The 27,874-nt window shown below is 48.5% G+C and overlaps 1 protein-coding gene across 8 annotated transcripts in view; it reads left to right on the top strand.

Annotated features, from left to right (window-relative positions):
- Positions 1–27,874, top strand: part of Cacna1a (calcium voltage-gated channel subunit alpha1 A) — a 306,123-nt gene that overhangs the window by 176,396 nt on the left and 101,853 nt on the right. For all 8 annotated transcript variants that reach the window (XR_015447494.1, XM_004872432.3, XM_004872431.3 and 5 more), the window contains exons 6-8: positions 8,815–8,906; positions 12,594–12,746; positions 17,369–17,562. Coding sequence is in view for 7 of the 8 variants with exons in the window: in XM_004872432.3 (XP_004872489.2) it covers positions 8,815–8,906; positions 12,594–12,746; positions 17,369–17,562 (439 nt within the window). In the remaining variant the exon portion in view is untranslated. The remainder of the gene's footprint in view (positions 1–8,814; positions 8,907–12,593; positions 12,747–17,368; positions 17,563–27,874) is intronic.

The following is a 27,874-nucleotide window of genomic DNA, read 5'->3' as shown; positions in this document are numbered from 1 at the left end:
TCTCTCTGGGACAAAATACCCAACACCTGCAACTTAGAGGAGAGCTTTATTTTAGCTCACATTTGAGTAGTTTCAGTCCTTGCATGGTCAGAGGCCTGATGGAAGGTTCTGGAAGAGGAAAGCTGCTCAGCTCATGGTGGCAGGGAAGCAGGAGGGAGAAGAGGAGCTAGGGAGGGAGATCCACCCTTCCCGATCATGCTGCCAGGGACCACCACTTCCAACCAGACCCCGCCTCCTAGCAGCACATTCAGATGCCCCGCCCCATACTCCAGTCACCATTCAAAACCCCCACCCGTGAGCACGTGAAGCTTTCGGGGGATATACAGATATAAAACATAACATTCTTTCCCTGAACAGTCCAGGATTCAAGGCAGCCATGTTGGGGTCCAGCGAAGGCTGCTCTTTGCTTCCAAGATGGCGCCCTGCTTGGTGCCTCCTGGTGTGGCCTGAGGAAGGCAGTAGGGCACCCCCTGCTACCTTGGGCCAAATTGATCTTATCTATGAGGGCTCTGCCTTCAGGACTGTGTCACTTCCTAGAGCCCCACCTCTTTATAGTATTGCATTAGGGTCTGGGTTTCATCAGGAATCTTGGAGGGTATGTGTATTCAAACCACAGACCCACAGTGACAGTTGTAGAAGAATAAACTTGAAGAGGGATTTCACATGCTAGGAGTCACAAGATACAGACTGCATAGGAAACAGTTTGTTCCTGGGTTCGCATCTCAGGAATATTGACCAGAATCTCTAAGGGGCATGAAGTTCATCCAACCTGAGGGTAGGTAGCTACAGGAGTCCCCATCACCTCCCAGGCTTCCCAACCATGTTGTGATATCCTCCTCACTCTTCCATCTTCTGTCTCTCCCTCTCACTGCTGACCGTGAGCTCTCACCAACCCCAGGACCTTTGTACACGCTCCCATCTATGAAGCACATGGTAATTACAAATATTTATTACTATCTTGACTCCCAGCCAACAAAGAGAAAATCCTTGCCCTGCAGTCTCCACACTAGGTCAGCACTGTCCCATGGAACTTTCTGCTGCAATGGAAGTGTTCTATGTATACACTGTCCCCATAGGGCTATGGGGCACTTGAAATGCAACTGGTACAACTGAATTTTCATTTGATTTAAATTCACTTAAATGTATATTTAAAAGTTATGTGTGGCCAGTGGTTACCATATTGGGAGCGTGGCTCTGACTTCTCTCCCTTGACATACAAATATAGCTAATGTTCTCCCACCCTGAAAATCTTCCCTTCTCATTCCCAGACTCACACTTTCAGTTCCTCCCCACTGGTTTTCTGGCAGGCATTGTTCACAGCAAGACCGCCTAGGGACCAGATGGCATATGGAAGGGATCCTCTCTGTCCTTCCCATCTTCTCCTCTCTGGGCTGCCTGAGAGATCAGTGAGTTGTCTTTTCTCAAAATGCTTTTGAACTTGATATCTCTCGCTCACTCTCTCTCTCCCCCCCCTTTCTCTCTCTCTCCCTCTCTCTCTCTCTCTCTATCTCTCTCTCTTGTTTGTGTGTTTCATCCATTTTCTTCTTCTACTTGGCTCTTGAAGTGTTCATATTCCCCCACTTGGGGATATCTGGTCTACCATGACCTCCTCCACTCTGGAATTCACTCACCAAATATTTATTGAGTACCTGGTAGGCATCAAAGGTGCCACTGGTACACACAGACACACACAGCTCCTTCATGGAGCTGACATTCTTGAGGGAATAAAAGATAAGCACAACTTCATACACACTATATTTCCAGAGAACGGCCAGGCAGTGCCTCTTAGCTCAGGGAGCCTGAAAGCCTTCTCTGAGAAGATGAAATTTGAGCTTTGGCCTGAGGCTCTGAAGAACCCACTGAGGCCAAGGAGAGACCGAGCATTTGCAGGGTTGAGGTCAGCACAGCACTTCCAGTGTGGGAAGGAACCATCCCTGATGGCAAAAGAAAGACAAAATTGGGGGTGCAGTGGGGTGAGCTGCTTGGCAAGGATGAAATCATACAAGATCTGTGGTCCTCATAGAGTCTGGATTTCATTCTGAGCCTCATGGAAGCACTGGGAAGTCTCAACTAGGGAGAGATAGAAAATCAGCATCTCAAACTGGACGTATCCACGACTTAACCCTTAGTGATCCTCCAAACCTGCTCTCCTCCATCATCCCCATCTCTATTGGTGGCCACTCCATCTTTCAACCCTGGAGGCCGCCATCTTGTTCTCCATAGCACACCCTACCTTGTGACATTGTATATGTTATATTTCCCATTGTCTTAGGGGTTTTTTTTGTTTGTTTTGTTGTTTTTTCAGTACTGCGAGTTGAACCCAGGACCTTCACAATGAGCTCCATCCCCAGCCCTTTTTTTATTTTTTATTTTGAGACAGGCTCTCCCTAAATCACTATTGCCCAGGTTGGGCTCAAACTTGCAATCCTCCTGCCTCAGCCTCTCAGAGAGCTGGGACATCCTTAAGCCCTCCCTGAGCACTAGACACCTAACAGTTGCTCACTTAATCTTTGCTGAATGAAAGGACTTTGCTCAGCGGCTCCTTTAGCACCAGGCAAACAGGAACCTTTCTCCCCCGCCTCATCTATGAGGCCATGAGTGTGTTGCAACAAAGACCTGGGATTCTGCAGTCCTGTGGTCCCAGGTTTGAGTTCTGACTCAGTGGTACCAACCTCCATGCATTGGTAACTTCTCCGGCCTTTAGTTGCCTTCTCTGTAAAATGGGACTGGAGTGGCGCAGGTGGCCCTGCAGGGGTGTGGGGCGCCCAGGCAAGCTCCCCGGTGCACAGCAGTCGATGCATCTATATATAAACCGGGGCCTCCTTTGTACTCCCACCACCTCTGTCCTAGTTGCAGCGCTCATTACACTGGCCTGGGCTTGTGGCTGCCTCCTAACTTGTGCTTCATCACTACCAATCTGTCCTTTCAGCTGTCAGGCTGCCTTCTCAACGCCAACCCTGATCACAGCCTTCCTCTGCTCTGAGACCTGACATGACTCCCACTGTCCACACAGCACTCAGCTCCTCTGCTCCTTTCCAGTTCTGTCCCCACTTCGCCCTTGGCCAGCTGAGAAGCCTTCTTGCCCCTTCTGTCCTCACGAGAGGGGACAGGAGGTCACAGGTCTTGGGTGCCAGCAGCCTGGGCTGGACATGCATCAGGCCTGCTTGGGTCAAGGCAAAGGTCACTCAAAGGTGCAGAGCAAGCTCTGAGAATTTCTCACCATACCCGGATTTCAGCTCAGCGGTGCTTCTGTCCAAACCTCTGTCCACTTCCTCCTCCTCCTGCCTCAACACCTCTGCCTGGGGTCCTCACTGTCACATCCCATGTGACCTCTCCCTACCATGCTCATGGCTGCTCCCCTCCTCCCCAGTCAGCCTGCAGAGGGACTGAATTTTCATGTAGGGCTGATCAGGTCACTCCCCTACTCAGAACCCCTGGGGCTCCCACCTTACTCAGGTGATCCATAGCACTGGGGACCAGCTGCTCCATCACCTCCCGCCCTCTTCTCCTCCACCCCCCAACTCTGCTCACCCCAACTTCATCAAGTACCTCAAGTGCCCCAGGCTCTGTCCAGCAACAGGACCTTTGCACTGCCTGTGCCCTGCCTACTTTTCCATGTGGCCCGTCTCTTGCTTTCTTCCAGACTCTACTCAAACACCCATCTCTCTGGACTTGCGCTGACATGGTCACCGGTGGGCACACATTCTCTTTCAGGTTTGCATGGAGACGCATAGTGGGCATGGATGCACGTTTGTAAAATGTCTTGTGAGTCTGTGTTGGTGGCTTGCTGAGAGTACAGCACAGCAGGCTCTCCATTCCACAGGGAGAAAGCAGTGGCAACCAAAGACATTCAGAGAAAGCATTGCTTCTGTGCTGAACATGTAACACAGTATAGTGGATGGTCACGCAGCACTCCTGGCCTTTGGTGTCTCTGGAGCTGGCATGTATGAGGGGCTGCGTGTGTGATGTGCATATGTTTTGCCATCTGTGTAAGGGGTAGGCACCCTCGAGGGTTATGGAGCCAGCTCCCTGTGGGTAGCAAGGGGCCGCTGTACTTTGGACAGACTGGGTTCAGTAAGCAGTATCACTAATACTCATTTCATCTCTTTTTATTTATTTATTTATTTATTTATTTTGGTACTGGGGATTGAACTCAGGACCTTGCACTTGCAAGGCAGGCAGTGGAACCACTGAGCCAAATCCCCAGCCCTCTTTTTACTTTTTTTAAAGTAGCTACTTGATACTATCTAGAATATATAAAGAACTGAAAAAATCAGAACCACCAAATTCAAAGACCCAATTCAAAAAATGGGCATCTGGAATGAACAGACATTTCTCAGAAAAAGAAGTAAAAGCAGCAAATAAATATATGAAAAAATGTTCAGCATCATTGGTTATTCGAGAGATGCAGATGAAAACAACACTGAGATTCCACCTCACCCCAGAAAGAATGGCTGCTATCAAGAAGTCAACCAATAACAAATGCTGGTGGGGGTGTGGAGAGAAAGGAACCCTTCTCCACTGCTGGTGGGAGTGCAGACTGGTGCAACCACTGTGGAAATCAGTATGGAGATACCTCAGAGAACTAGGCTTAGAGGTTCCATTTGACCCAGCTATCTCCCTGCTGGGTATCTTCCCCAAAGAATTAAAAGAATCATACCACAGTGATATATGTGCACCCATGTTCATAGCGGCACAGTTTGTAATAGCTAAAGCTTGGAAACAGCCCAAGTGCCCATCAACTGGAAACTGGATAAAGAAGATGTGGGTTATTTATAAAATGGAGTACTAGTCAGCCATAAAGAACGAGAAACTAGAGACATTTATAGCTAAATGGATGCATATTGAGGCCATCCTCTTAAGTGAAATAAATAGGACACACATGTGTAAATACCAATAGTTTTTCTAGTGTGAGAAACTGAAAGTGTAATTAAGGATTAAAATGATTAAAATGAATAATTGATAATTTGAAATGGGAAGAAAAGGTTCAAAGGGGAAGGGGTGGCAGGAGGGGAAGGGGAGAGATCAAGTTACAGGTTGCAATCTGGAAAAAATCCGTATACAGATTGTGTTTAAAACTATAGGAAGAGATGTAGATAGAGACTAGGCTGGAGCTCATCAGTGGATTGGGAAGGAAGAGTCACTGAGATCAAAAGAGAGAAGGGTGTGTTTCCAGAAGAAGCACATACAACTATGTACAGTACACAGTACTCGATAGTGTGATAAATGAGTGTTACTGATTTAGGTACTTATCATAACAGGCTGTGCTTTTCATCCTTTAGAGCATAATCCTACTTACATAAAAGAGTTTACTGTACAACAGTGTGCTGCTATGCCAGTGGTAGCCCCATGTATCCCGAGTTTAACTGAGTATTTGGATAATATCAAGGGGCCATCACAGATGATTGACGTATTCCTTCTCAGTTTGCGCTTAGAAGTTAGCACTCTGTGTGGTACTTTGCGATACACACAGATTTTCATTGCCTAATAACGTATTTCTCAGATTATATTTCCATCACATGTCATGACTATATTGAAATTTAAATTTCAAAACTTTGGCCTATGTGAAGTCTACTAGCTAATTAGAATTTTTTTCCAAACCACTATTTGTTCAATATTAGTTTTGAAAATCTTTCTAAAACAAATCACATCTTCTGATGTCTTGTTAATGCTTGAGATTTTTTTTAATTATATGGAAAAATGTTTAAGTACTTTTCAGTTTTGCTTTGGTTGCGTTCTATTATATTTGAATATTATTATAGTTTTTCCCTTGCATTGTTTTTCTTTGAATAATTTTAATTTTTGTATATGTGTGTGTTTAGTGAATGATAATAAAGTTATATATTAAGAAAATAAAGTAGCTACTTGAAAAGTTAAAATCCCATGTGCAGCTCTCCCTGGACTCCTCCTTGGCCCGCCTGTTCTGAACGCAGGGTGGGAAGAGTAGAAGCCTTTGTTCATATAAATGGCGCTGTGTCCCCTGGCTCTGCTGCATGTCACCAGGGGGCTCCTCCCCATCCCTCGACATCTGGCTGCTCACTGGGGCTCCTGTCAGTCTTCCCCACACAGGGATTCCAGGGACCTGGATAGGGTCCTGTGCATTATTGATGTCAGTTAATGTTTATGAAGCACATCAATGGTCAACAGTGTATGGTGGGTGGTGCACACATTGGCCAACAGCTTTTACTTGCCAGGAAAGCTGAAAGTGAGACCAGGGAAAAGGACCTTGCTGGATGGGATGATTTGTGGAGCAACAGCTACTTGATAATCAGAGAGTGGGTGGAGGAGAGGGAAACTGGTCAAATGTGAAACAGTAATTCACTACAGATAAGTCATAGAAGCAGCCAAATGCTCATGAATAGATGCCCAGATAAGAAAACATGACAGATACACAAATGGAATATTACTTGGCCCTGAAGAAGAATGAAAGAATGTCATTTGTGGGGAAATGGGTGGAAGAAGAGTAAAATAAGCCAGACTTAGAAAGACAGGTACTGCATGTTTATTCTCATGGAGAGAGGGAGCAAGAGCAGGAAAGTAGAAAGGAGACTGTTAGAGAAGAAAGAACAAGGGAAGGGAAATGAGGGAAGAATGACCAAGCACATTTCCTGCTGGAATACATATGCCCAAATGAATGCACTGGTGTGCAAAACTCACATGTGCTCAACAAGAACAGCATTGGCTAGCATGGCCCCCCTTCCTGTCATCCCTCACTGCCCAGGCTCCCTCTCTGCCCTGTCCAATTCCTTGCATTTGCCTGCAGCTCCTGCCGCAGGCTGTCTGCTGCGACCGCTCTGAGCATGAAGAGGTTCTTCTTCGCTGATCAGGTTCCCCTGTCTGTGAGATCTCAGCTTGAAGGGGGGCCTCCTAGGACCCCAGGCTATTAGCATGACCTGCCATGCACCCCTCAAAGCTGTCTTGTTGGGTGTGGTGGCAAACACCTGTGATTTCAGAACTCTGGGAGACTGTGGCAGGAGGATCACAAGTTCAAGTCCAACTTGGGCAACTTAGCAACTCAGCAAGACTCTGTCCCCAAATAAAAAATTTAAAAGAGGGACTGGGGATGTAGCTCAGTTCTAAAGCCCTAGGGAGGGAGGAGGAGAGAGAGGGAGGGAGTTCTTTTCCCAACTATCTCTTGAGAATGCATCCCACTTGCACTGGATTCGTTTATCGTGTGCATGTTCTTGGCCAACGTTTCTCCATGAGCAGGATGGTCTCATGTGTTACTGCACCCAGCACACAAGGCCTGCTCAGACGCACACTTGGCAGTAGGGGAAGTGGGTCCGTCCAACCTGCTGTGCCCTTCTCACTGCTAGAGTAATCTTGACAGGAGAATCAGGAATGGCCCTCATCGTAGTTTGGGTGACCCAGAATAGCCCCTGGAACAGAGTAGGCTGCGAGCTATTCCTTGGCAGGCGATTCCAGGAGCTGTGGGCAGGAGAGGAAGGGCCAAGCTAGATGGGGGAGTTACAGGGCAGGTTACCCCTGGGTACTTACGCTCGGGCTCCCAGGAGCCCAGCAGAACCTCACACTTGAGAGCTTCGGACAGAGGGGTGAGAGGCAGGGGTGCTGATCCGCCCCCCTCAGGAGTCTCAGGCCTGGGCCGCCCCTGCTATTGCTGTTCCCTGCACCAGCCTCAGTGGGGAGAAACCCTGGAGCTAAGAGGTGCGGATACTGGTCAGCCTGTGGCCCTGGCGGATACTGCAGCATCTTGAGGCCCTGGCTCCCAGGTGCTCTGCCGTCCCCTGAGCCTTCAACTACGGGGCCCTCTGCTTTACTGCGCACTCGGGGATGTGCTGATGGGAGCCCCTTCTATTGCTTTCTGCCTGCACAGCTCCCTGTGCACTGCCCACCTCTGAGATGGACAGGGATTAGGTGTTGGGGGAGCCCTTGGTCCCCCAGAAGCTCTTGGACAGACCAGGCTCTGGACCTGGACTTCCTGGAGAGGAAGGGTTCCACAGAAGACCTCTCACCTCTTGCCATCATTTTGTCTTGTCTGTCTGTTTGTCTGTTTGTTTTGAGACAGGGTCTCGCTATGCAGCCCAGGCTGGCCTTGAACTTGGTGATCCTCCTGCCTCAGCTTCCTGAGTGCTGGGATGACAGGCGTGCACCACCACTGCATTTATGAGAATGATTCTTACTCATTACATTTATGAGAGTGACTCTTTCTACCCAAAGCTTGGGGTCTGTGTCCTCTTCCAGGCCAGCTGGTCCTCGGAGCAGGATCACACCTGTGGTTTGTTTTATCACTTATCTCTGAGTAGTGGACACACTGCTTATATGCCTGGCACAGGATGCTCAAGCCACGTTCCCAGTGACAACCTCAAATGCCTTTGGGCTGTTAGTGCTGTGGATATTGTCATGTGCAAAAGGGGGAAGTGAGGTGTGGAGCTGAGACGTGACTTGGCCAGGGTCACCCAGCTCGGAATGACAGAGCTGTGGTTTAATTGTTGCTATTGGTCTGCTTTCCTGCAGTTAGAAAAGAGCCTCAAGCCCTCCCAAGGGCCTGATCCATCCTAACTGTGACACACATTGGATGTCAGCCCAGTCACTCATCCTAGGGACGAAAGTGTCCTTCTTGTTGCAACAGTGAAGGGCATCAATCACACATCTGTTCTGAGTCATTGGGAGTCATTTTCTATCCCACGTGGCAGGAACAGCAGAGACCCCTTGACAGGTGACCAGACAATGGCCCAAAGCTGTCGAGTCACCTGCCTGTGGTCACCCACCCAGGAAAGGGCGCCATGGGACTCTCCCAGTCCTGCATGACCCTGACATCCACCTTCTGCCCCCATCCTACCCCTTCTCTTCCAGCATCTTGGCAACGGTTGGGACGGAGTTTGACCTGCGGACGCTGCGAGCAGTTCGGGTGCTGCGACCGCTCAAGTTGGTGTCAGGAATCCCAAGTGCGTGAGTTTCCGCCAACCCTCTGTGGCTTTGCTCGGGGTCCCCTCTGCAGACCCCAGCCTGTGTCAAGGCACCTTCCTCTCTGGGGATGGTCCCTTAGGTCCCCCAGGAACTTGGCTGCGGGGCTAGATGAGCTCCTGAAGGCAATGTAGGAGACTCCCCCATTTAGGCAGCACCTCCTGTTCATCAGAACCAGGCTCTGAACCTTACATTATCCCACGCAGCAGCCGCAGCCCTGTGAGGTAGCTCCTCGTGCTGATATCTCCATTTTACAAAGGGGGAAACCAAAGCTCAGGAGTGACTGGAAAATTGGAGCAGGGTCGTATGGCCAAGAAGTGGTCAAAGACTGCACGTGGCAGCACACACTTTAATGTGGCAGCACTCGGGAGGCTGAGGCAGGAGGATTGCCATGAATTTGAGGCCAGCCTGGGCTATAGTAAGTTCAAACCAGCCTGGACTACACAGCAAGACCCTGTCTCAAAAAAAACCACAAAAAAGAAAAAAGAAAGAAGTGGTCAAAGTAGGACTTAGTAACTGTGACTCCAAGCTTGGGCAGTGACACAGATGCTGTCCCTTGCGTTTGTCAAGTACGGGCTGGACACTGGGCACTGCAAAAAGAGCTTCACCTGTGTCAGCTTATTGCAACCTCACAGTCACCTGGTATAGCAGTGCGCTCCCCTGGGGCTGGGACACACATACAACCTAGAGGAGGAGAGGTCTGATAAGCTCATAATTCAGGGGTCCAGTCCATGGCTGGCTGGTTCCAAAGGGGAAACAGCATGGCGGAAGAGAGGAGTGGAGGAAAACTGCCCACATCATGGCGGCCAGAAAGCAGGAGTGGGGGTAGCCAAGGAGGAAGATGTTTCCTTGAAAAGTACACCCAGAGCTCTGCCCATCTCTAGACCTGCCTCCAAACAGTGCATTCAACCATGAACTCATCAATGAATCTGTCCCCTGATGGGTGTAGCGCTCCATCATCCATTCGCCTTCCAAAGCCCCACTTCTGAACACCAGACTTTTGGGGATCCTTCTAGATATAAACCATACCACCCCATAAATATTCATTTTACAAATGTGAGGCTGGGCTCTTGGAGGTTGTTACTCATCCACATTTCTACAGGAGGCCAGCAGTGAGATCTAAACCCCATCCTTGTTGTTCTTTTCCTGCTTTCTCATTCTGCAAGGGCACAGTATTCAGTCAGGATTCAGTATAGATTCACCCACAACAGTTAAATGCAAAGGCTGGGGCCATAGCTCAGAGAGCTTGCCTAGCATGTGTGGGGATTCAGTCTCCAGCACTGAAGAAAACAAAACAAAAGCAAAAGCAAATGCAACTGGGCTTCCTCTGTCCAACTGCCTACTTTGATGATAACAATGATTTATTAAAAAAACCCAATGATTTTTTTTTGTACTGGGGATCGAACTCGGGGCAGGCAGTGGAACCACTGAGCTAAATCCCTGGCCCAAAAACTCAGTGATTTATAAAGTACTTACTATGACTTGGCATGGTGGTGCATGCCTATAAACCCAGCACTCTGGAAGGCTGAGGCAGAAGGATCTCACATTGGAGCCCCACCTAGGCAATTTAACGATTTAGCAAGACCCAACCTCAAAACAAAAAATTTTAAAATGGCTGGAGATAGGACTCAGTGTGAAGGCCCCCAGTACTACCAAGAAAAAAAATTTTTTTAACTAAGCAAAGCCCTAAGCTCCCTGTATGACTCTTACTCTATTCCTAGACTTTCCTAATGCAGTCAGCACTCCGTCCCTGTGGATTCTGCATCCATGAGTCTAACCACTGTGAGTCAGAAACATTCTTGGAGCTGGGTGTGGTGGCCCATTCCTGTAATCCCAGTACTTGGGAGGCTGAGGCAGGAGGATCACCGAAAGTTGAAGGCCAGACTGAGCTATGTAGTGAGTTCAAGTCCAGCTTGGACTATGTAGCATGACTCTGACTCAAAAAAAAAAAAAAGAAAAAGAAAAAGAAACATTCTTGGGAAAGCAACTGCATCTGTGCAGCACACACACAGACATTTTCCTCATCTTATCCCCTAAACAGTGCAGTATCAGAGCTATGTACCTGGAGCTTACATTGTCTTAGGTGTTACAATCCATCTAGAGAGGATTGAAAGTCTACAGAGGAGGCACATGGGCTCTGTGCTCATCCTAGGCCATTTTATATAAGGGGCGTGAGCATCTGCAGATTTGGGTATGCAGAGCAGGGTGCCAGGACTGGTCTCCAAAGCACCGAGGGCTGGCTAGATGTGGCCCAGTGGTCACACTAATGGGACTTTCTTGACCTCATTGCAAAGGGAATTAGGGGTCTCATTCTGTCTCCTTGCAGGTTGTAAAAAGAAAAATCTATCTGTGGTTTTTATGAACACTCCTTGAGTTTAGAACAGTGGACTTTTCAAGCAGGGTGAGAATTTCAGTGTTGTCAATTTAAAACCCTTCCTCTCCTAAAAGAAACTGAAGCTCCGTCGTTCAGCCACCACCCCGCGGGGACGCACCATGTGGTGTGTGGGAGGCGCTGGGTGCTGAACAGGTTAGGATCAGGGCTTGATCTCACTGGTGACAAAACTCCCTTACACCAGACCTTCCCGCACTGGTGGCACCGATGCCACCCCTGCCCTTTGGGAACCATTTCCCACCTTCTCATTCACCACCATCTTTTTTGCTCAAAACAGAGAAGTCAGCATCCACACCTGGGAGAACACTGGGCTTCAGGTCAAGTGGAGTAAGTTCAAATCCTGGCTCTTAGATGGAAGCAGTAGCCCACGCCTATAATCCCAGCACTAGGGAGGCTGAGGCAGAAAGATCTGGAGTTTGAGCCCAGCCTGGGCTATATAGCAAGTTCAAGGCCAGCCTGGACTACATAGCAACATCCTGTTTCAAAAAAAAAAAAATTCCTAGCCCTGCCATTACTTGGGTCCTGGGCAGAACCAGGCATTTTCTGAGCCTTGCCTTGTGCTTCTGTACAATGGGAGTGATCTGCTACGGGCAGGCAACTCTGCGGGTGCTGGCAAGAAGCCCCTGAGACGATGTGGGCTCTGGTTCCTCCAGGTGGACAGCTGGGATGTCAGCTGCTGTTCTCTGCAGGCTCCAGCGGGGCTGGAGGGCACCTTTGTAGTATTTAGAAAAAGATGCCCCCTCTAGCAGGAGAAAATAAATAAGAAACAGCACCCTCTCCTGGATGGAAGTGGCCCAGCACCTTGAAAAATGGTTCTAAAAACCCTGGATATCTGTCCCTTACCTGCCCAAAAGGTGATCAAAAGGAGCAGCATCTGCACATATCTTTCTAAAACACTTTAAAATTAAGAAGCCTTTATCAGCCGCCTGCCTAGCATGCGTGAGGCCCTGGGTTCCACCCCCCAACCCTGCAAAATTAATCCAGTAATGGAAAGGATTTGTTAAAAACTAGGAATGGGCCAGGGATTTAGCTCAGCGTCACCACACCTGCCTTTGCAAGCATAAGGTCCTGAGTTTGATCCCCAGTACCAGGAAAAAAAGCAAAAACAAAAACTAGGAATGTCTGGCCTCTTATTATAAGAACTGGCTTCTGAGGAGTCCTTCCGTCACCTTTCTTCCCTGTCACCCTATCCCCAGCCCCTCAGAAGGCATCTTGGTGGCTAGGTTTGGGGCACTTGCTCACGGGGGCATGGAACCTCTCTCTCTCTGTCTCCTAGGTTTACAAGTCGTCCTGAAGTCGATCATGAAAGCGATGATCCCTCTGCTGCAGATCGGCCTCCTCCTATTTTTTGCAATCCTTATTTTTGCAATCATAGGGTTAGAATTTTATATGGGAAAATTTCATACCACCTGCTTTGAAGAGGGGACAGGTAAGTCAAAGCAGCATGATATATTTTTTTTCCAATCTCCTCCCTCTGGGGAAATCACAGAGAGGGGCTGGTTTCATCCTCATGGTATCCAGGACAAGCCCTGGGGTGCAGCTCAGGCTGCCAGGCAGGCATTAGGCCCAGGATCCCATCTCCAGCTGAGAGAGGGAAAAAAAACTTCAGAGAAAGCATTGCCCCGCAGATCTTGGTGGTTGCTATGGTGTCAAGTTGCCGCCCCCCAAGGCTACTCAGGGGGCGAGTGGTGGTGCTTTGGAAACAAGCCCTTTGGGAGGATGAGGGGTGGTGGTGAGACAGCCAGGCACACAGTTGGTAGCAGTGCAGGGGAGCTGGGCGCCACCCAAGACCTCTCTGACCTTGACGTGGCCACTCCTGGTCTCAGGTAATGCAGGGGCTGAGTGATCAACACAGGATGCAGATAGGACTCCTCCTGGGGACCTTATCCTGTCCTAAAGAGGGAGGGCCTCCTGCCTGCTGCTTTGTGGGTGGCGCTGTGTTGCCCCATTGAAGAGCGGGCACAGTATGGACCTTCATGATCCCCTGTAGGATGGGCCTGCAGGCCTCCAACTGGCCTGGCCCAGCCAATCAGAACCAGCTCCCTGCAGGGCCCTGGCTCTGCCCAATCAGAACCTAGCATCTATCAGGATCTTGGCTCTGCCCAATCAGAACCTAAGATCCATCCAGATCCTGACTCCACCTAATCAGACATAAGCACAGGAAGGGTCCTGGCTCCAGAGTTAACCCTCCAGGGTATAGGGGTGGGGGTGTCAGAGCTCTGGGTTGGCAGGAGACACCTGGAGCAGTAGTTGGAAGGACCAGTGTCCCTGCTGTCCATGCTCAGGGACACTGATCCCTGAGCATCACCCGTGAATGTACTGTCAGTTCAATCCCTGGCTCTCCAACCTCCAGCTGCCTATTGCCTGGAGCCCTAAACCAGATGGGAGCAGAAAAGAGGCAATGCAGTGTTTGGACAGCTGGCTCTTCCTGGGTGGTGGCTACAGGCCACACTGGTCCTGACCCTTTGACCCAGGGAGCAAACAGAAGGGAGAGGGAAACCCGCAAGGGAGGGTTGGGCCCCTTCTTCAGAAAGGCAGCCTTGGAAGACAATTCTGTCCAGAAGTGGCTGCCCTCCCATCTTCCCCACCTAGCAGAACTGCAAAGCTTACTGAGACGTGCTGGGCAGGGTGGCGCACACCTGTAATCCCAGTTACCCTATGGAAGGCTGAGGCAGGAAGACCTCAAGTTCGAGGCCAGCCTGGGCAATTTGAAGAGACTCTGTCTCAAAATAAAAATAAAAAAGGCTGGGGATGTAACTCAATGCAAAGGCCCTGGGTTCAATTCAAGTGCCACTTTTTAAAAAATACTATAAAGGCCTGTCCCCACACCTCCCAAAGAGGAAACCCGTGGGGAAGGTTTATCCCAGAAGGCTGGGGTATTGGCTCTCTTTCCTTCCTTCTGTCCTCTTCTTTGGCTCCTCCTTTCTCCTCTCCTGGGCCTGTGACGTTTGCTCAATATGGAATGTCCTAATTATTTCTTTTCCCAATGAAGAAGGTGTTAATTGAGGCAGATCTATTCCTGCACCTGATCTCATCACCCAGACAGAAATGAGAGACAGGGACAGGCACCGACCCTCAGAAATGTCAGTCTCAAGAGGAAAAACTGGGACTCTGGGATTGTAGCCTTTTGTGAAGTTTTCTTGTTCGGTTTTGGTTTTTCCATCCAATATTCACTGAAGGAGAGGCTGGGCCGGCCTGGGTCTGAGTGGGGTTTCGGGGCCAGACGTGGGTGTAGTTGCTGAAGGGTAGGAAGGCTCGATTTAGGAGGATGACTGAGGTGCTCACAATTAAAAATACAAGATGTGTGAGTAAGAGACAGATATATACAGACACCCTGGCAGCGGGTTAATTTTAAAATGTATTTATAACCAAATTCCTCCGACTTTCTGGATGGCTGTGCTTCTAGAAACCATCTCGGGAGCACTTGTGCTTCGGGGCTGGGAGCCGGGGGGCCAGCGTCAGGCGTCAGTCGAAAACACCGCTGGGCCTGGCGGCTAAAGATAGCTCTGTTCTCAGCTTTACTCCTTGGCATTGAGGCCCAGTTCCTGTGCACCCAGCGCCGTCCTAAACAGCTGAGCAACGCCAAGACAAGTAGGAAGCTTCCTGTTCTCAGGAGCCTCCAGCCTTGGAAGAAGGAGACCCCCTGCCTGCCTCCCTGGCAGCTATCTGGAATCCGCACCCCACCCCCAAATAGGACCTGGTCTGGGCTGCCGGGGGCCTGAGGACAGGGAGACTTGGAGTAACTGGCCCACACAGAACTGCTACACAGACACAGGGGCAGAGTCAGATCGGACCCAGATGAAGACAGAAGGTTCCAGACAGAGCAGCCTTGCAGTCAACAGCGTCATAACAGGAGCGTGTATTACTTCTTGGCCTGCTCTGAGCCCCGTGTTTTGTGTCCCACCTGTGTGTGTCAGCGGAATCCCACTGTCCATGGGGAAGGCGCTTCCAGCAGTCCAAACCCAGGGTGGGCTAGGGCCTCAGACAAGCAAGACTCCTTCCGGCTGGGTCTCCCTCTCCAGTTGAGTTTGGGAATTGGCATTAAGTCTCTCGCACATACGTTGAGATATACTTTTGCTGAGTAGGAAGCTTGATTTTCACATTCAGCAGTTTGTTGTCTTGTTGGACATGTCACTCTTGTTTTTGTCTTTTCTGTTTTAAACTTTCCAAAGTGTCGCTAAGAGCCAGTGTAATGGCCTAGGCCTGTCATCCCAGCACTGTGGGAGGCTGAGGCAGGGGGATCAGAAGTTGGAGCCCAACCTGGGCAACTTTGATGACTTAGGGAGACCCTGTCTCAAAATAATAATAAAGGCTGGGGGTGAGCTCAGTGCAAAAGTCTTAGGTTCAGTTCTCGCTACTGTGAAGAGGAAGAAAGGGAAGGAGGAAGGGAAGGAAAAGGAAGGGGAAAAAAGGAAAGATAGAAAAAAAAGAGAAAAGAAAAGGTCATTCACTGTGCAGAGCCCTCTGCAGTCTGGGACTCAGGCCCAGCAGGCCCCTCCTGGGCTGTGAGAGCTCGGTGCCCGGCTCCCCTGCCCACCAACACCTTGGCCTGGGACCTGACCTTTCACGGCCAGCCCGGCTGCTGCCTCTCCAGGAAGCTGGCTTTGGGTCCCAGCAAAAGAGGTGTCCACTGGCACGTTGCTCTCTCCTGGCATTTGCACAACCTGCCTTCTGCTGTTTGAGAAGGCTCTGGTCCCTGAGCCTTGGGCAAGGGTAGGGGCTGGGTGTGCTGGTAGGCCCCGCCCCGGCCCCGGAACAGCTCCCCGAGTGCTGCGCAAGTCAGGAAGTGAGGCTGGAGGAGAATCACAGGCTCAGTTGGTGAACTTGCCCCAGTGGCTGCCTTGCGGACCTCCAGCTCCTCCCCTCGGAGATCAAAGAAGGGAAAATGCAAAGCATGTTTCTGCCCACAGTGCAAGGAGACTGGGAGCAGTGACAGAAAGAAGGCGCCGAGAGCATTTGGAACCCGAGAGCCACGGGTCCTGGGTGTGGATGAAGGGATGCGCCCTCTTTGAGTCACATTAAAATTCTAATGAAGCTGGGTCAGGGATTTAGCTCAGTGGTTTCGCCGCCTGCTGCGCAAGCACAAGGACCCGAGTTCGATCCCCGGTACCATAAAAAAAAAAAATTCTAATGAAGCCGGATGTGATGTTGCAGGCCGAGTGTCCCATCCCAGTAGTTTGGGAGGCTGAGGCAGGAGGATTGCAACTTAGTGACTTAGCAAGACTCTGTCTCCACAAAAAGAAGAAGAAGAAAATTCTAGTGGTTGAGGCAAAGTGTGCAGAAGGGATATGGCTGAGATTGGCTCAGGGCTCCTCAGTGTTGAAATTGGTGATGTGTACAGAGGAATTCATGGTTCTTTGTCTCTCCCTCCCCAGCGCCTTATATATAGATACGGCAAGTTTCTTAAAAAAGAAACATTTCTCGTGGGTCAAAGAAGCAATAGTAAAAATGTTAATGACACCTGAGACATATGTGAGAGGCAGCTAAAACTGCACTTCATAGGCAATTTATAGCCTTCAAATTAATTCATCTCAGCAGTTTAAGAAAAAGAACAGCACAACAAGCCCACAGAAAACAAGACAAGCCTAGGGAAGAAATGATCAAAGTAGAAAACAATGAATAGATCAACAAAAGCAGACATTGGTCATGAAAAAGAAAAAAAAGCCAGGTGTAGTGGTGTACACGTGTGATCTCAGCACTGGGGAGGATGAGGCAGGAGGATCTCCATGAGTTCAGGGCCAGCCTGAATTACATAGCAAGACCCTGTCTCAAAAATAAGTAAGTGCAGGCGTGGTGGCCCACACCTGTAGTCCCAACACTCAGGAGGCTGAGGCAGGAGGATCACCACAAGTTCGAGGCCAGCCTGGGCTACATAGTGAGTTCAAGACCAGCCTGAACTACATAGTAAGATACTGTCTCAAATAAATATTTTTTTAAAAGAAAGATGGATAAACTGATCCCAGTAGCCATCTTTTTCCACCAGCATTAGGTCCTCATGAGACCCTGTTTCTCAGCTGCTTCTGCTGACTTCTCTCCCCTTCCCTTTCATAGATGACATCCAGGGTGAGTCCCCAGCTCCATGCGGGACAGAGGAACCCGCCCGCACCTGTCCCAACGGGACCAAATGCCAGCCGTACTGGGAAGGGCCCAACAACGGGATCACTCAGTTCGACAACATCCTGTTCGCCGTGCTGACCGTCTTTCAGTGCATCACCATGGAAGGCTGGACTGATCTCCTCTACAATGTGAGTGCCGCCTGGATGGGCAGGATGCCCGGAAGTGGGTAGGGGCTCACAGCGGCTCTACCCCTGGGGAAGGAGCGCCGGGCCACTCGCTGTGGGATTGCTCATTGTGCAAATGTCTGAATGTTATTTTCTATCCCTAAAGATGGTGCAAGACCAAACCCAGCACAGATAAGAGAGAGATCTTTGTGCTCTGGATGGTCCCATAAGGGTAAAGTCCCTGGACTGAGGGACGCGTCTGTAGTCAAAAGTTCCATGGGGCCGGAGATTTAGCTCAGTGGTTCCGCCACCTGCCTGGCAAGTGCAAGGTCCTGAGTTCGATCCTGGCACACATACAAAAAAGTTCCAGGAGCTGGGATCTCATGTCCAATCCCGAGCTCTGCACTTCCCTGTGGTTCTCCCTTGGATCTGTTTATTCCCCAGCGAGGCCATGGCTGGGGTGGGGGCTCCACACAGCTAAGTTGGGGCTGGGCTGTCTGCGGGTCTGCAGGGATGGTGCTGCAGGGACAGGTGGAGAGGGTGGGCAGGCAGCCCAAGGCAAGACTGAGCTCACCCCGACCTTCCCAGTGGTCAGAAGGTGCACTCGGAAAGGGGGTGCTTATAAAGCACGTTCTGTTCAGTAGCTTCTGGATGTCTGCACTCAGGATGCAGCCTCTGTCTGCTTGTCCCTACCCCTGTGCCCCTGTGCTGTCCCTGCCCCTTTTTTTCACAATCTCATTTGCTCCTGGGCAAACCCTCCATCATTTATTTATGCAAATACAGTTGTCCGTCGGTATCCACAGGGGACTGTTCACAGGTCCCCCACTCACCAAAACCCACAAAGGCTCGAGTCTTATGTAAAGCAGTGCTGTGTTTGCATAGAACATATGCACATTCTCCTCTGTTCTCCCCCCGCCCCCGCAGTACTGTTGATTGACCCCTGATGGGGCCTTGCTAACTTATTATTCCCTAAGTGGGCTGGAACTTGCAATCCTCCTGCCTCAGCCTCCATCCCATCTTTCATACTAGTGCAAGCTGGTTACCCAGATGAGTGGGCTGCCATTTGGTCGATCTGTGCACCCACATAACACACTTTGACCATCTCCCCATCCACGGCCCCACTTGCTCCGCCCTTCCCCCACTTCACATTGCAGGGCTCAATGTGCCTAATACACTTTATCGCATCTGTCCCCCCCATTACCTGACCTCTACCCCCTCCTTCCCGCTTATTCCCTTCCTCTCATCTAATGATTGTCTCCTCCTTTCATGTTATCTTTTTTAGATTCCACGTATCAGGGAGAAACCATGATGTTTGTCTTTGCAAATCTTCCTGTGTTGTTTAAGTCATCTGTAGGTGATTGTAATACCTGACGCAGTCACATGCTGTGGAAGTAGCTGCTTAGGGTGGTGTTTAGGGAATCATGGTGAGAAAACAGTCTAGACATGTTCAGTTCAATGACCCACAGATACAGAAGACTTGGGAATAGCCTCCGCCTGCTCCCTCACACCAGTCCCACCCTATATGTGCCTTCCAAGTCTGGGATTTTGTTGCTGTGCTAACAACATGGTTTAGCGCTCTCTCCATCACGGGACATGGGCAGTTTTCTCATGCTTTGTCATGGAAACATCATACTCCACTGTATATCTTCTTGGGGTTCGTGTACCCCAGGCCCTGAGGGAAACATTGGGGTGCCTTCCCGGCCACTGGTATCGAAAACCATGCTGCTGTGCGCAGTGTTGCACTGTGCTTTCTCCTGTTTCTGCAGAGATAGCTGGAGTGAGGTGTTTATTTCTAGAAGTGCAAAGAGTAAATTTACCCTGTGCAAAGAGTAAATGCATTTGTAACTGTTTTTAGTTTATTTTTATTAGTATACATTTGCAATACATAATAATTTGTGTTGAGGACTTGCATATACATATGACATCTCAATCCTTCTTACTTCTCTTTCCCTTCTCCTCCTTCAATCTTCCTCCATCCCCAGATCCACTTCCCATCTCAACAGTCAACCTCCCTGTTTCCTATCATCTGTCTTTTGTTTTGCTCTTTAAATTATTTTCTCCATACTGATTTCTATAGTGGTTGTACCAGTTGATACTCCCAGCAACAGTGTAGAAAGTGTCCTAGCAAATCAAAACACTAGATTCTCCTTCAGAAAGAATGACCGTCATCAGGAACTCAAAGACCAGAAAACACCGGCACAGCTGTGTGGGAAAGCATTTGCAGTTTTGCTAGGGATTTAGGGACATGGATTTCAACCCCCCCTGCACTCTGCACAGCACCCTCACTCTCCCTCCTCTCCACCCACTCTAGGGATGAAACTTCCAGCTTGCGTTTTGCTCCCTTGGGCCAGGATGTGGCCTCTGAGGAAGCAATGACTGGCTGAACTCTCCCTCAGGCCTCAGGGCCTGCCCCTTAAGGGATTTCCCACCTTGGGAGTGGAGGCAGATTGCAAGAACCCATCCTTTTGATCAGTCGCCGATTTTAGGGTGCAGCTTGGGAGTGGGCAGCAAAAAGAACCACCATGGACAGTTGGGCATGTCAGGCACTTCACAAATCACTTCGTCTCAAGACCACTGTGTGTACCCTAGACAACTTAGATGTCTGTGGTTATTGTGATAACTTATCAATAGACGTAAATGATATAGGGAAGGAACGTGGTGTTCTGAAGGTAGCCTGGGCCAAGGGTTACACCCAGTTGGCCAAAGCTAGCCTTGGCTTCTCTAAGTGCAGAATGGGGAGAAGCACGATCTCACGTCCCAGGGCACGGGGACTGAGTAAGGTGGACACACAGGCCTTGAGGCGGGGCCTGGCCCTGGGTTTTCATCACCATGAGCTGAGGGTCTCCATTGCTTCCCGACCCAACCCTGCAGCAGCTGTCATTAATTCCATGTGGACTGCCAGGATTTCCCAGGCCCTCTTGTCCCAGCATTGTCCTCGAGATAGGAGTCCAAATGGTGATTTTGGTGTCATGTGAATCTCAGGCAAAGCTTCTCACCAGGGGTCATTTCTGCCCCACTGCGGGGCAGCTGGCCATGTCTGCAGTTTGTTTTGTTTTGTTTTGTTTTGTTATACTAGGGATTGAACCCAGGACCTTCACACTGAGCTATATCCCTGGCCATTTTTTTTCATTTTGAGGCAGTCTAAATTGCCCAGGCTGGGCTTAATCTTGTGATCCCCCTGCCTCAGCCTCCCAGAGTTCTGGGAGAAGAGGCGTGCATACCCATACCCGCAACTGCAGACTTTTTAGGTCCTCACAACTGGTTGAGGAGGTGGACACTACTGCCACCTGGTGGGTGGAGGCCAAGGGTGCTGCTCCATGCCCTCAACACAGACCCGGCCACACCCCAGAGAATGCTCGGCCCCAAACACGCAGAGGGTTTCTTGGAGAACCCTGGGGCTTCTGGGGGTACAGGTTCTTCCAGACACCCTCTGCCCTCTCTGTGCTTTCTGGGGCCTGGACCAGCCCCACCACTGCCTGCAGGGCTGGTGGATCAGCTACCCCCTGGGGACTGTGCCCTGCATCTCCGGGACCCCCAAGGGATCACCCTCCTGATGCCCACATTGGAACCGGCTCACTGTCACACCTTCCAATTGCCACCTTCCTCCTTCTGTGGCGTTTCCTGTGGTCACTATTATATTCATTCCAGGGACTGCTGTAACAGAGTACCACAAACGAGGGGCCTCAAAACAACAGAAATGTGGCAGAGTGTGGTGGCACGCACCTGTCATCCCAGCTACTCAGGAGGCTGAGGCAGGAGGATTGTAATTTGGGCAACTTAGCAATTTAGCAAGACCCTGTCTTAAAATTAAAAAGTTTTTAAAGGACCGAAGATGGAGCCCCGGGTGAAGGTCCTCAGTTCAATCCCCAGTACTCAGGGAAGAAAAGAGACTAAAATGCCCACCTTGGTAGGCAAAACACAGACACAGTAGAGATGATAAATAATAAATTATGCCAGAAGGTGGGCGAGGGGCAGTGAGCAGCTGCGTGCTGTGGGCTGGAACAGCACTGTAGAACAGGGTCAGGTGACAGGGGCAATTCTAAATCAGACAGGGAGGGCTCTGGAGGCAGTGACATTTGAGCAGAGAAAAAGGGAGCCAGGCAGGTGTTGGGGAGAGAGCGTTTCCACCTGAGGATGGTGGCAGCTCATCCACACGGCTGCTTGGTCTCCTTCCAGGTTTTCAATTTGTTTCTTCCTTCCTTTCTTGGCTTCCTGTTAAAATGCCTTTTGAAGAAATCCTGGTCCCAACTCATCAGGACACTGTGGAAGTTTTAAATCAGGATGTGCATTCTGGAGTTATTTATAAAACTAGGACAAAACTCGAAGCAGTGAAAAGCCTGGCAATAGGGAAATGGTTAAACACCTTATGTCCCCTCCACATGAGGGGACGTTATGGTGTCGTTAAAAGTCACCTATTGGAGAATATTAAGGACTCGGAGATCCATTCACCCACGTAATGAGTGAGGAGATTAATTTTTAAAAAGGCATTGAGGCAAGGGAAACTTTGTGATTGAAAGGGCATAAATACACATAATATATAAGTAAAGAACCAAAATCTAGAAGACTCTATCCAGGTGGCCCTCAGGTGTTGGGATTTGGAAACCTTTATTTTCCCCATACTTCTCTGTCTTTTCAAGTTTTTCTACAATAAACGTAACTTACTTCTGCTTTGCTTTCGTTTGTTTTGGGGTTTTGGTTTTTTGTTTTTGTTTTTGAGACAGGATCTCACTAGTAGTCCAGGTGGGCCTTGAACTCACTATGTAGCCAAAGGTGCCCTCCAAATTGTGATCCTCTTGCCTCAGCCTCTCAAGTGCTGGGATTACAGAAATGTGCCACCACACCTGGCTTGGATTTTGTTTGTTTTTGAGACAGTCTCCCTAGGGAGCCCAGGCTAGCCTCGAACTTGTGATCCTCCTGCCTCAGCTTTCCAAGTGCTGGAATTACAAGCATGCAACACAGTTTATTTTTATAATATAGAAAATGTTTAAACTTGTCTTGCTAAACCTTGAGGCATTAAAAAATGGATTTTTGGTCATTCCTAGATGGGAAGACAGAGAGGAAGGAGGAAAGGGGAAAACAATCAGTTCATGGGCATCCAGCATTCTGGACAATCTTACCTTACGTAACCCATGTGAAGAGTTCATGCTGAAATAAATTAATCATTGATACATTGATATGGCAATAATTATCATTTTTATTATTATGAAATACACACAATAAAAGAAGGGGCAAATCCCCCTTGTGGAAGAATTCCATTTAATATATATAAACAACCACCCTGTATTTGTCACTTTTCTTCATTATAACAAAATACTTAACAGAGGCTACTTATGGCAGAAAAAGAGGTTTCTTTAGCTCAGTTGGAGGCTCCAGGGCATGACGTCTGCACTGGCCCAGTTCTGGTGAGAGCCCATGGCAGGTGGTGTGGTGGGGGCATGTGTCAGAGCCAATGGTTACATTCCCATCCAAGAAGCAGGGACAGGGAGGCCTAGGCTGGCTCCCTCCATAATTACCCGGGACCACTGGAATCCCTTCTGAGCCCACACCCACAATGATCTGACTTCCTCCCCTAGATTCCACTCTTCCTCATCACCTTCCAATACCACCTACCTGATGACCAACCCTGATAACATGGACCTCTTGGGGTCCCCAAAACCTTATCCAAACCATAGCACATGTACACACACGCGCACGCGCGCGCGCGCACACACACACACACGCACACACACACTGTCCAAAGAGATGGAATCTATCCCTTCCAAAGAGTAAAGAAAAGGGAAAAGCTGATAGACAAAGTGATGGAGCTTAGCATCCCCATCAATGTGGGTGTCACAAGGCCCTGGATTTGATGACAAGGAAGTCACTCTCCCTCTTCTTCCCAAAAACTCATAACCCCAGTTGAGTCACAAGCAAGGCATCAGACAAATCCAGATGAGAGGACACTGTGCTGGATACCTGGCAGCCCTCTGTGAGGCAGTCAAGGTCTTGATATACAAAGAAGATGAGAAAGTGTCCAAGTGCAGAGGATGCTAAAGAGACGCAGCCACCAAGTGCAATGTGTGGGAGCCAGAACAGAAAAGGACCACTGATGGAAAAGCTGAGGAGCTATGAAGATAAAGGGGTGGGTTGGTTGGTTGGTCATGCAGTACTTGAAATTAAACCCAGGGCCTTCCCACTGAGCTACATCCCCAGCCAGAATTTCATTTTTTAAAAGACTTGTAAGGGAGCAAGGTGTAGCACATGCCTGTAATCACAGCTACTTGGGAGGCCAAGGCAGGAAGATCACAAGGCCAGCCTGGGCAACATAGTGAGACCCTGTCTCAAAATAAAAAATTAAAAGGGCTGGAGATGCAGCTCAGTGGTAGTTTCCCCAAGGTTCAATTTCCAGGACAGCAGAATTTAAAAAAAAAAATTTGTGAGGAAGAGAGTATTAGTCCCTATGTCATAGATAAGATTCAGAAAGATTGAGTGGCCAGCTTGAAGTCACCCAGCCAGGGAATGGCAGTACCAGGGTGAGACCCTTGTGATTTCCTTTTCTCTCTGACCTGAGCTGTCCCAGGGAAACAGATATGGGAAAGGAGAAAAGAGAGAGGGGGAAGAGAGAAGAAGGAGGGAGGGAGGGAGGGAGGGAGAGAGAGAGTGCATAAAAGAGGTTTGCTTTTTCAAGGAACAATTTCTTTAAATACTCTCCAAAGTCTGGGGTAGAAAAGATGTAAGATTAGGGGCCAGGGATGTAGCTCAGTGGTTCAGGCACCTGCCTCACAAGAGGAAGGACCTGAGTTTGATCCCTGGTACCAAAAAAACCAAAATTCCTGTTTTGCCAATCTGGTCCTGGTTGTGTCCACCTTCAGCCAGTCATGGCCCTACTCGAGAAATCTTCCCAGTAGAGAGCGTCAGGACAAGACTGCATTGCTGTCAGGACCCCCCACTAGGTATTGACTGCTATGTCAAGTATTATGTGTAAAACCTTTGATTGACAATTTAGTATAATTGTATGATGGTTTCTGATTTTGTTTTTAATTGTGTGGATTGTGTTTAAATAAATCAAAAGTATATTTCTGATGATGAGATACTAAGTGGTATCGCATAGTTGTCACTTTATTGAATGTGTACAACAGTCCCATGAAGTTTATAACACTCACCTTATATAGCTTCAGGTGCTAGAATTAGAATTCATCTGTTACCACAAAAAAAAAAAGATGTAAGATTAGAAATGGAAGAGTCTATCTCACAGGTTCTTAACATGTTGTCCCATGCTTTTAAAGGTCTAAATAAAAGACATGAGAAAAAAGAGGAACCCAAATTGCAATTGTTATCAAAATATTAAAAAATACAAACAGATTAGTACTGGGTATGGTGGTACATACCTATAATCTCAGGTACTAGGGAGGCTGAGACAGGAAGATCACAAGTTCAAGGCCAGCCTGGGAAATTTAACAAAAGAGATGTTGTCTCAAAATTTTAAAAATATTTAAAGGGCTAGAGATAAAGTTCAGCACTCCTTGGGTTCAATTCCTAGTACTACAAAGGGAAAAAAAAGATTTATTATGTAGTTCAAAGGATGTGCTGTTTTATAACACACTGACAACCAGACCTAATGACAGGTCAAATAAGTCTTATAATTTCATGGCAGTGTTAACTTTAAAAAGGTTTGCACGATATCTCTACATTATGTATGTTTTTTGTTGGTGGTGGTATTTCTGGTTCTTCCCATGCTGCTGGCACTTGCTGCCTTTTTTCATAATGGAAGAAAATATCCCACTTCTGGTAAAAATGAGGAAATGTAAATGAGTCACCATTTTCTATACAAATCCATGTTCCTTAGTGAATTCTATCCTCAGGCCCCCAAGAATACCCCACCCCCATCTGAAACTGAGAGACTCTCACAAGTAATCTGAGCAGGTGCTGTGAATAGGAATCCCAAGGAGGTGATAGTTTAGCAGGTAGCTTGAAGTCCCAAAGGTGATAGTTTAGCAGGTAACTAGAATTCTTGCAGGTGGTTAGTGTAGCAGGTAACTGGAATTCTCACAGTCTGTGTCTGGCTCAGCCCCTCCCACAATCAGCCCAAATGTCAATAGTGACCCAAAAACCAACCTTGTGAGAGGAGTTGTTTTAGATGTTTTCCTCGGGAAACTGGGGCTCACAGGGGTGAAGTGACCTGCTGAGATCCCCTAGAGAGTAGTGTTAAAGTCAGGATTCAAACCCAGCACTGGGCGCTATTGATTACACTCTCTGTCTCTCCCTCCCTCTCTCTTTCTGTCTCTGCCTCTCCCTCTTCCTCCCCCTCCTCCTCCTCTTCTTCTACTTCCACCTTCTCCTTTTCTTCCTTCTTTCTCCTTTCTTCTTTCTCTCCTTCCCTCTCTGTGCTTTTCTCTGTGAGTTTCCTTTACTCTCTATTTCTTTCCTTTGGTTATTATCAGTGTGAAAACAGGAAAACCATGCTTAGCTGATTTTCACAAATGCATATTTGTTGGCAAATAGTCACTAACAATTGGAAATCATCTTTGGCTGTAGCCTTCTCTCGTTCATAGATATCTATCTTGTCCAATATCAAAACAGTTGACTTGAGGGGACTGTCATCCCTCATTCATCCAACAATAATTCATTGAATGCCTACTGTATACAGCTACACTCTCAGTGTCTGCTATATTCAGTCACTTCCAGGACCAAGAAGTTGATGTATTAGTGGGGAAACCAGGTGATCTGGGCAATAAAGGGCAAATAGTAAACATTAACTATTTTAAGCTTTGGATGGGCCATACAAACTCTGTGCCAACTACTCAGTCACCTGTTACAGGGCAAAGCAACTATAGAAAAAACATGTGAGTAATCGACTGTGTGCCTATCAGACTTCAGTTTACCAGAACAGGTGGCTAGTCAGTGGGCTGGAGTTTGTTGGCCTCGGCATTAGAGATGGTGTTAGATGATGGTGAGAGCTAAGAAGAAAAAAGCAGTCAGTGGCTCATGGATTATCCAGGGAAGAGGATGCAGTAACCCTGACAAGCTCTGAAGGAGGTGAGGGGAGCCACATGGGAAGCTCAGGGAAGGCCAGCCCAAGTGGGTGGCACATGAGGCAGGGTGTCCTGATGCTGTGAGGAGCATTGAGGCTGCCCAGGGATTGTGGAGGGTGAGTGAGGGTGGACAAGTGAGCTGGCAAGGCCAGGGAGATGCCAGGAGATTCCACAGGCAGGGAGCCCAGACAGTTTACTATCCAACCGGTGCAGTTTTGAGAGTGAATGGGGGAAAGAGGACTCAAAGAATAATTAACAGCAAAGCTGTGATCTGTCACAGGTATAAACCGGGACACACGGCCACCCTCAGTCCACTGTTGGGCTCTAGCTTTTCTGCAGTCACCTCACTTTTTCCTCATTTACTGGGGAGTCAGGTGTTCTCTTGAACTGAGAGTATTTTCTTTATTTATTTCTTTATTAATCCACTGTACTTTTTTCTGAATGAGCCATGCTTTTTTTAAAAAATAGAGAAAAATAAACCATAAAATAAAAGGCACTGAAGGTATTGGCTGGGATTCAGCCTTTAGCTGGCTTGCTGAGTATTTATCTCAGGCCACTTCAGTGCCAGGAGCCACAGTAGGCACAGTGATAACAGGATGAATCAGTGCCTCCCTCACCCCGAGGCTCCCATGGGCCTATTGTGATAAACACAAAATACTACAAAAGTGCAGTGAAGGGTGAAAGAGGAAAGAATCAGTGGGTCATTCCCCAGGATGCTAGGTCTGGCCCTAGCCGTGCTGTCCACACCCTGTTTGTTTCTTGTTGTTAATTTTTACCAAAATTAACCTATCAAATATATCAAAATATCAAATTTATCAAGATAAATCCATTTTTTGTTGTTAATATCATTTAAACAATCCACAAGCAGATCTCAAGATTATGTGTGATCACCATTTAACTAATGCTTAATGTGTACCTACTATGTGCTTAGTGAGCACCTACTACATGGCAGTTCTTGTTCTGGGCACTGAGGACCAAGACAGAAAAAATGCCTACCCCTGGGAACTGATCTTCGTGTGATCTTAAAATACATTGACAAGGTGATTCAGAGAGTGAAAGGTGCTGGTGAAGGGATGTCTGGCTGGGCTGTGGGAAGGGACAAATCTTTTTCCCAGAGCTCTTCTCTGAGGGGGACACCAGGGGAGCAAGGCTGAGTGAGAAAGAATCAGTCAAGCCAAGGGGAACACAGGCATGGTGGGCACATCTGTAATCCCAAACCTCTGGGAGGCTGAGGCAGGAGAATCCCAAATTCAAGTCCAACCTGGACAGATTACTGACTTATTGAGACTTTGTCTCAAAAAAATATATTTTTTGGTACCAGGGAT

The sequence above is a fragment of the Heterocephalus glaber genome, unplaced genomic scaffold, assembly GCF_053883595.1.
Source record: "Heterocephalus glaber isolate CG9 unplaced genomic scaffold, H.glaber_assembly_v1.0 deba00001760, whole genome shotgun sequence".
NCBI classification, from domain to species: domain Eukaryota; kingdom Metazoa; phylum Chordata; class Mammalia; order Rodentia; family Bathyergidae; genus Heterocephalus; species Heterocephalus glaber.
Note: the sequence above shows the minus strand (reverse complement) of the source record. Positions and strands in the feature narration are given on the sequence as shown.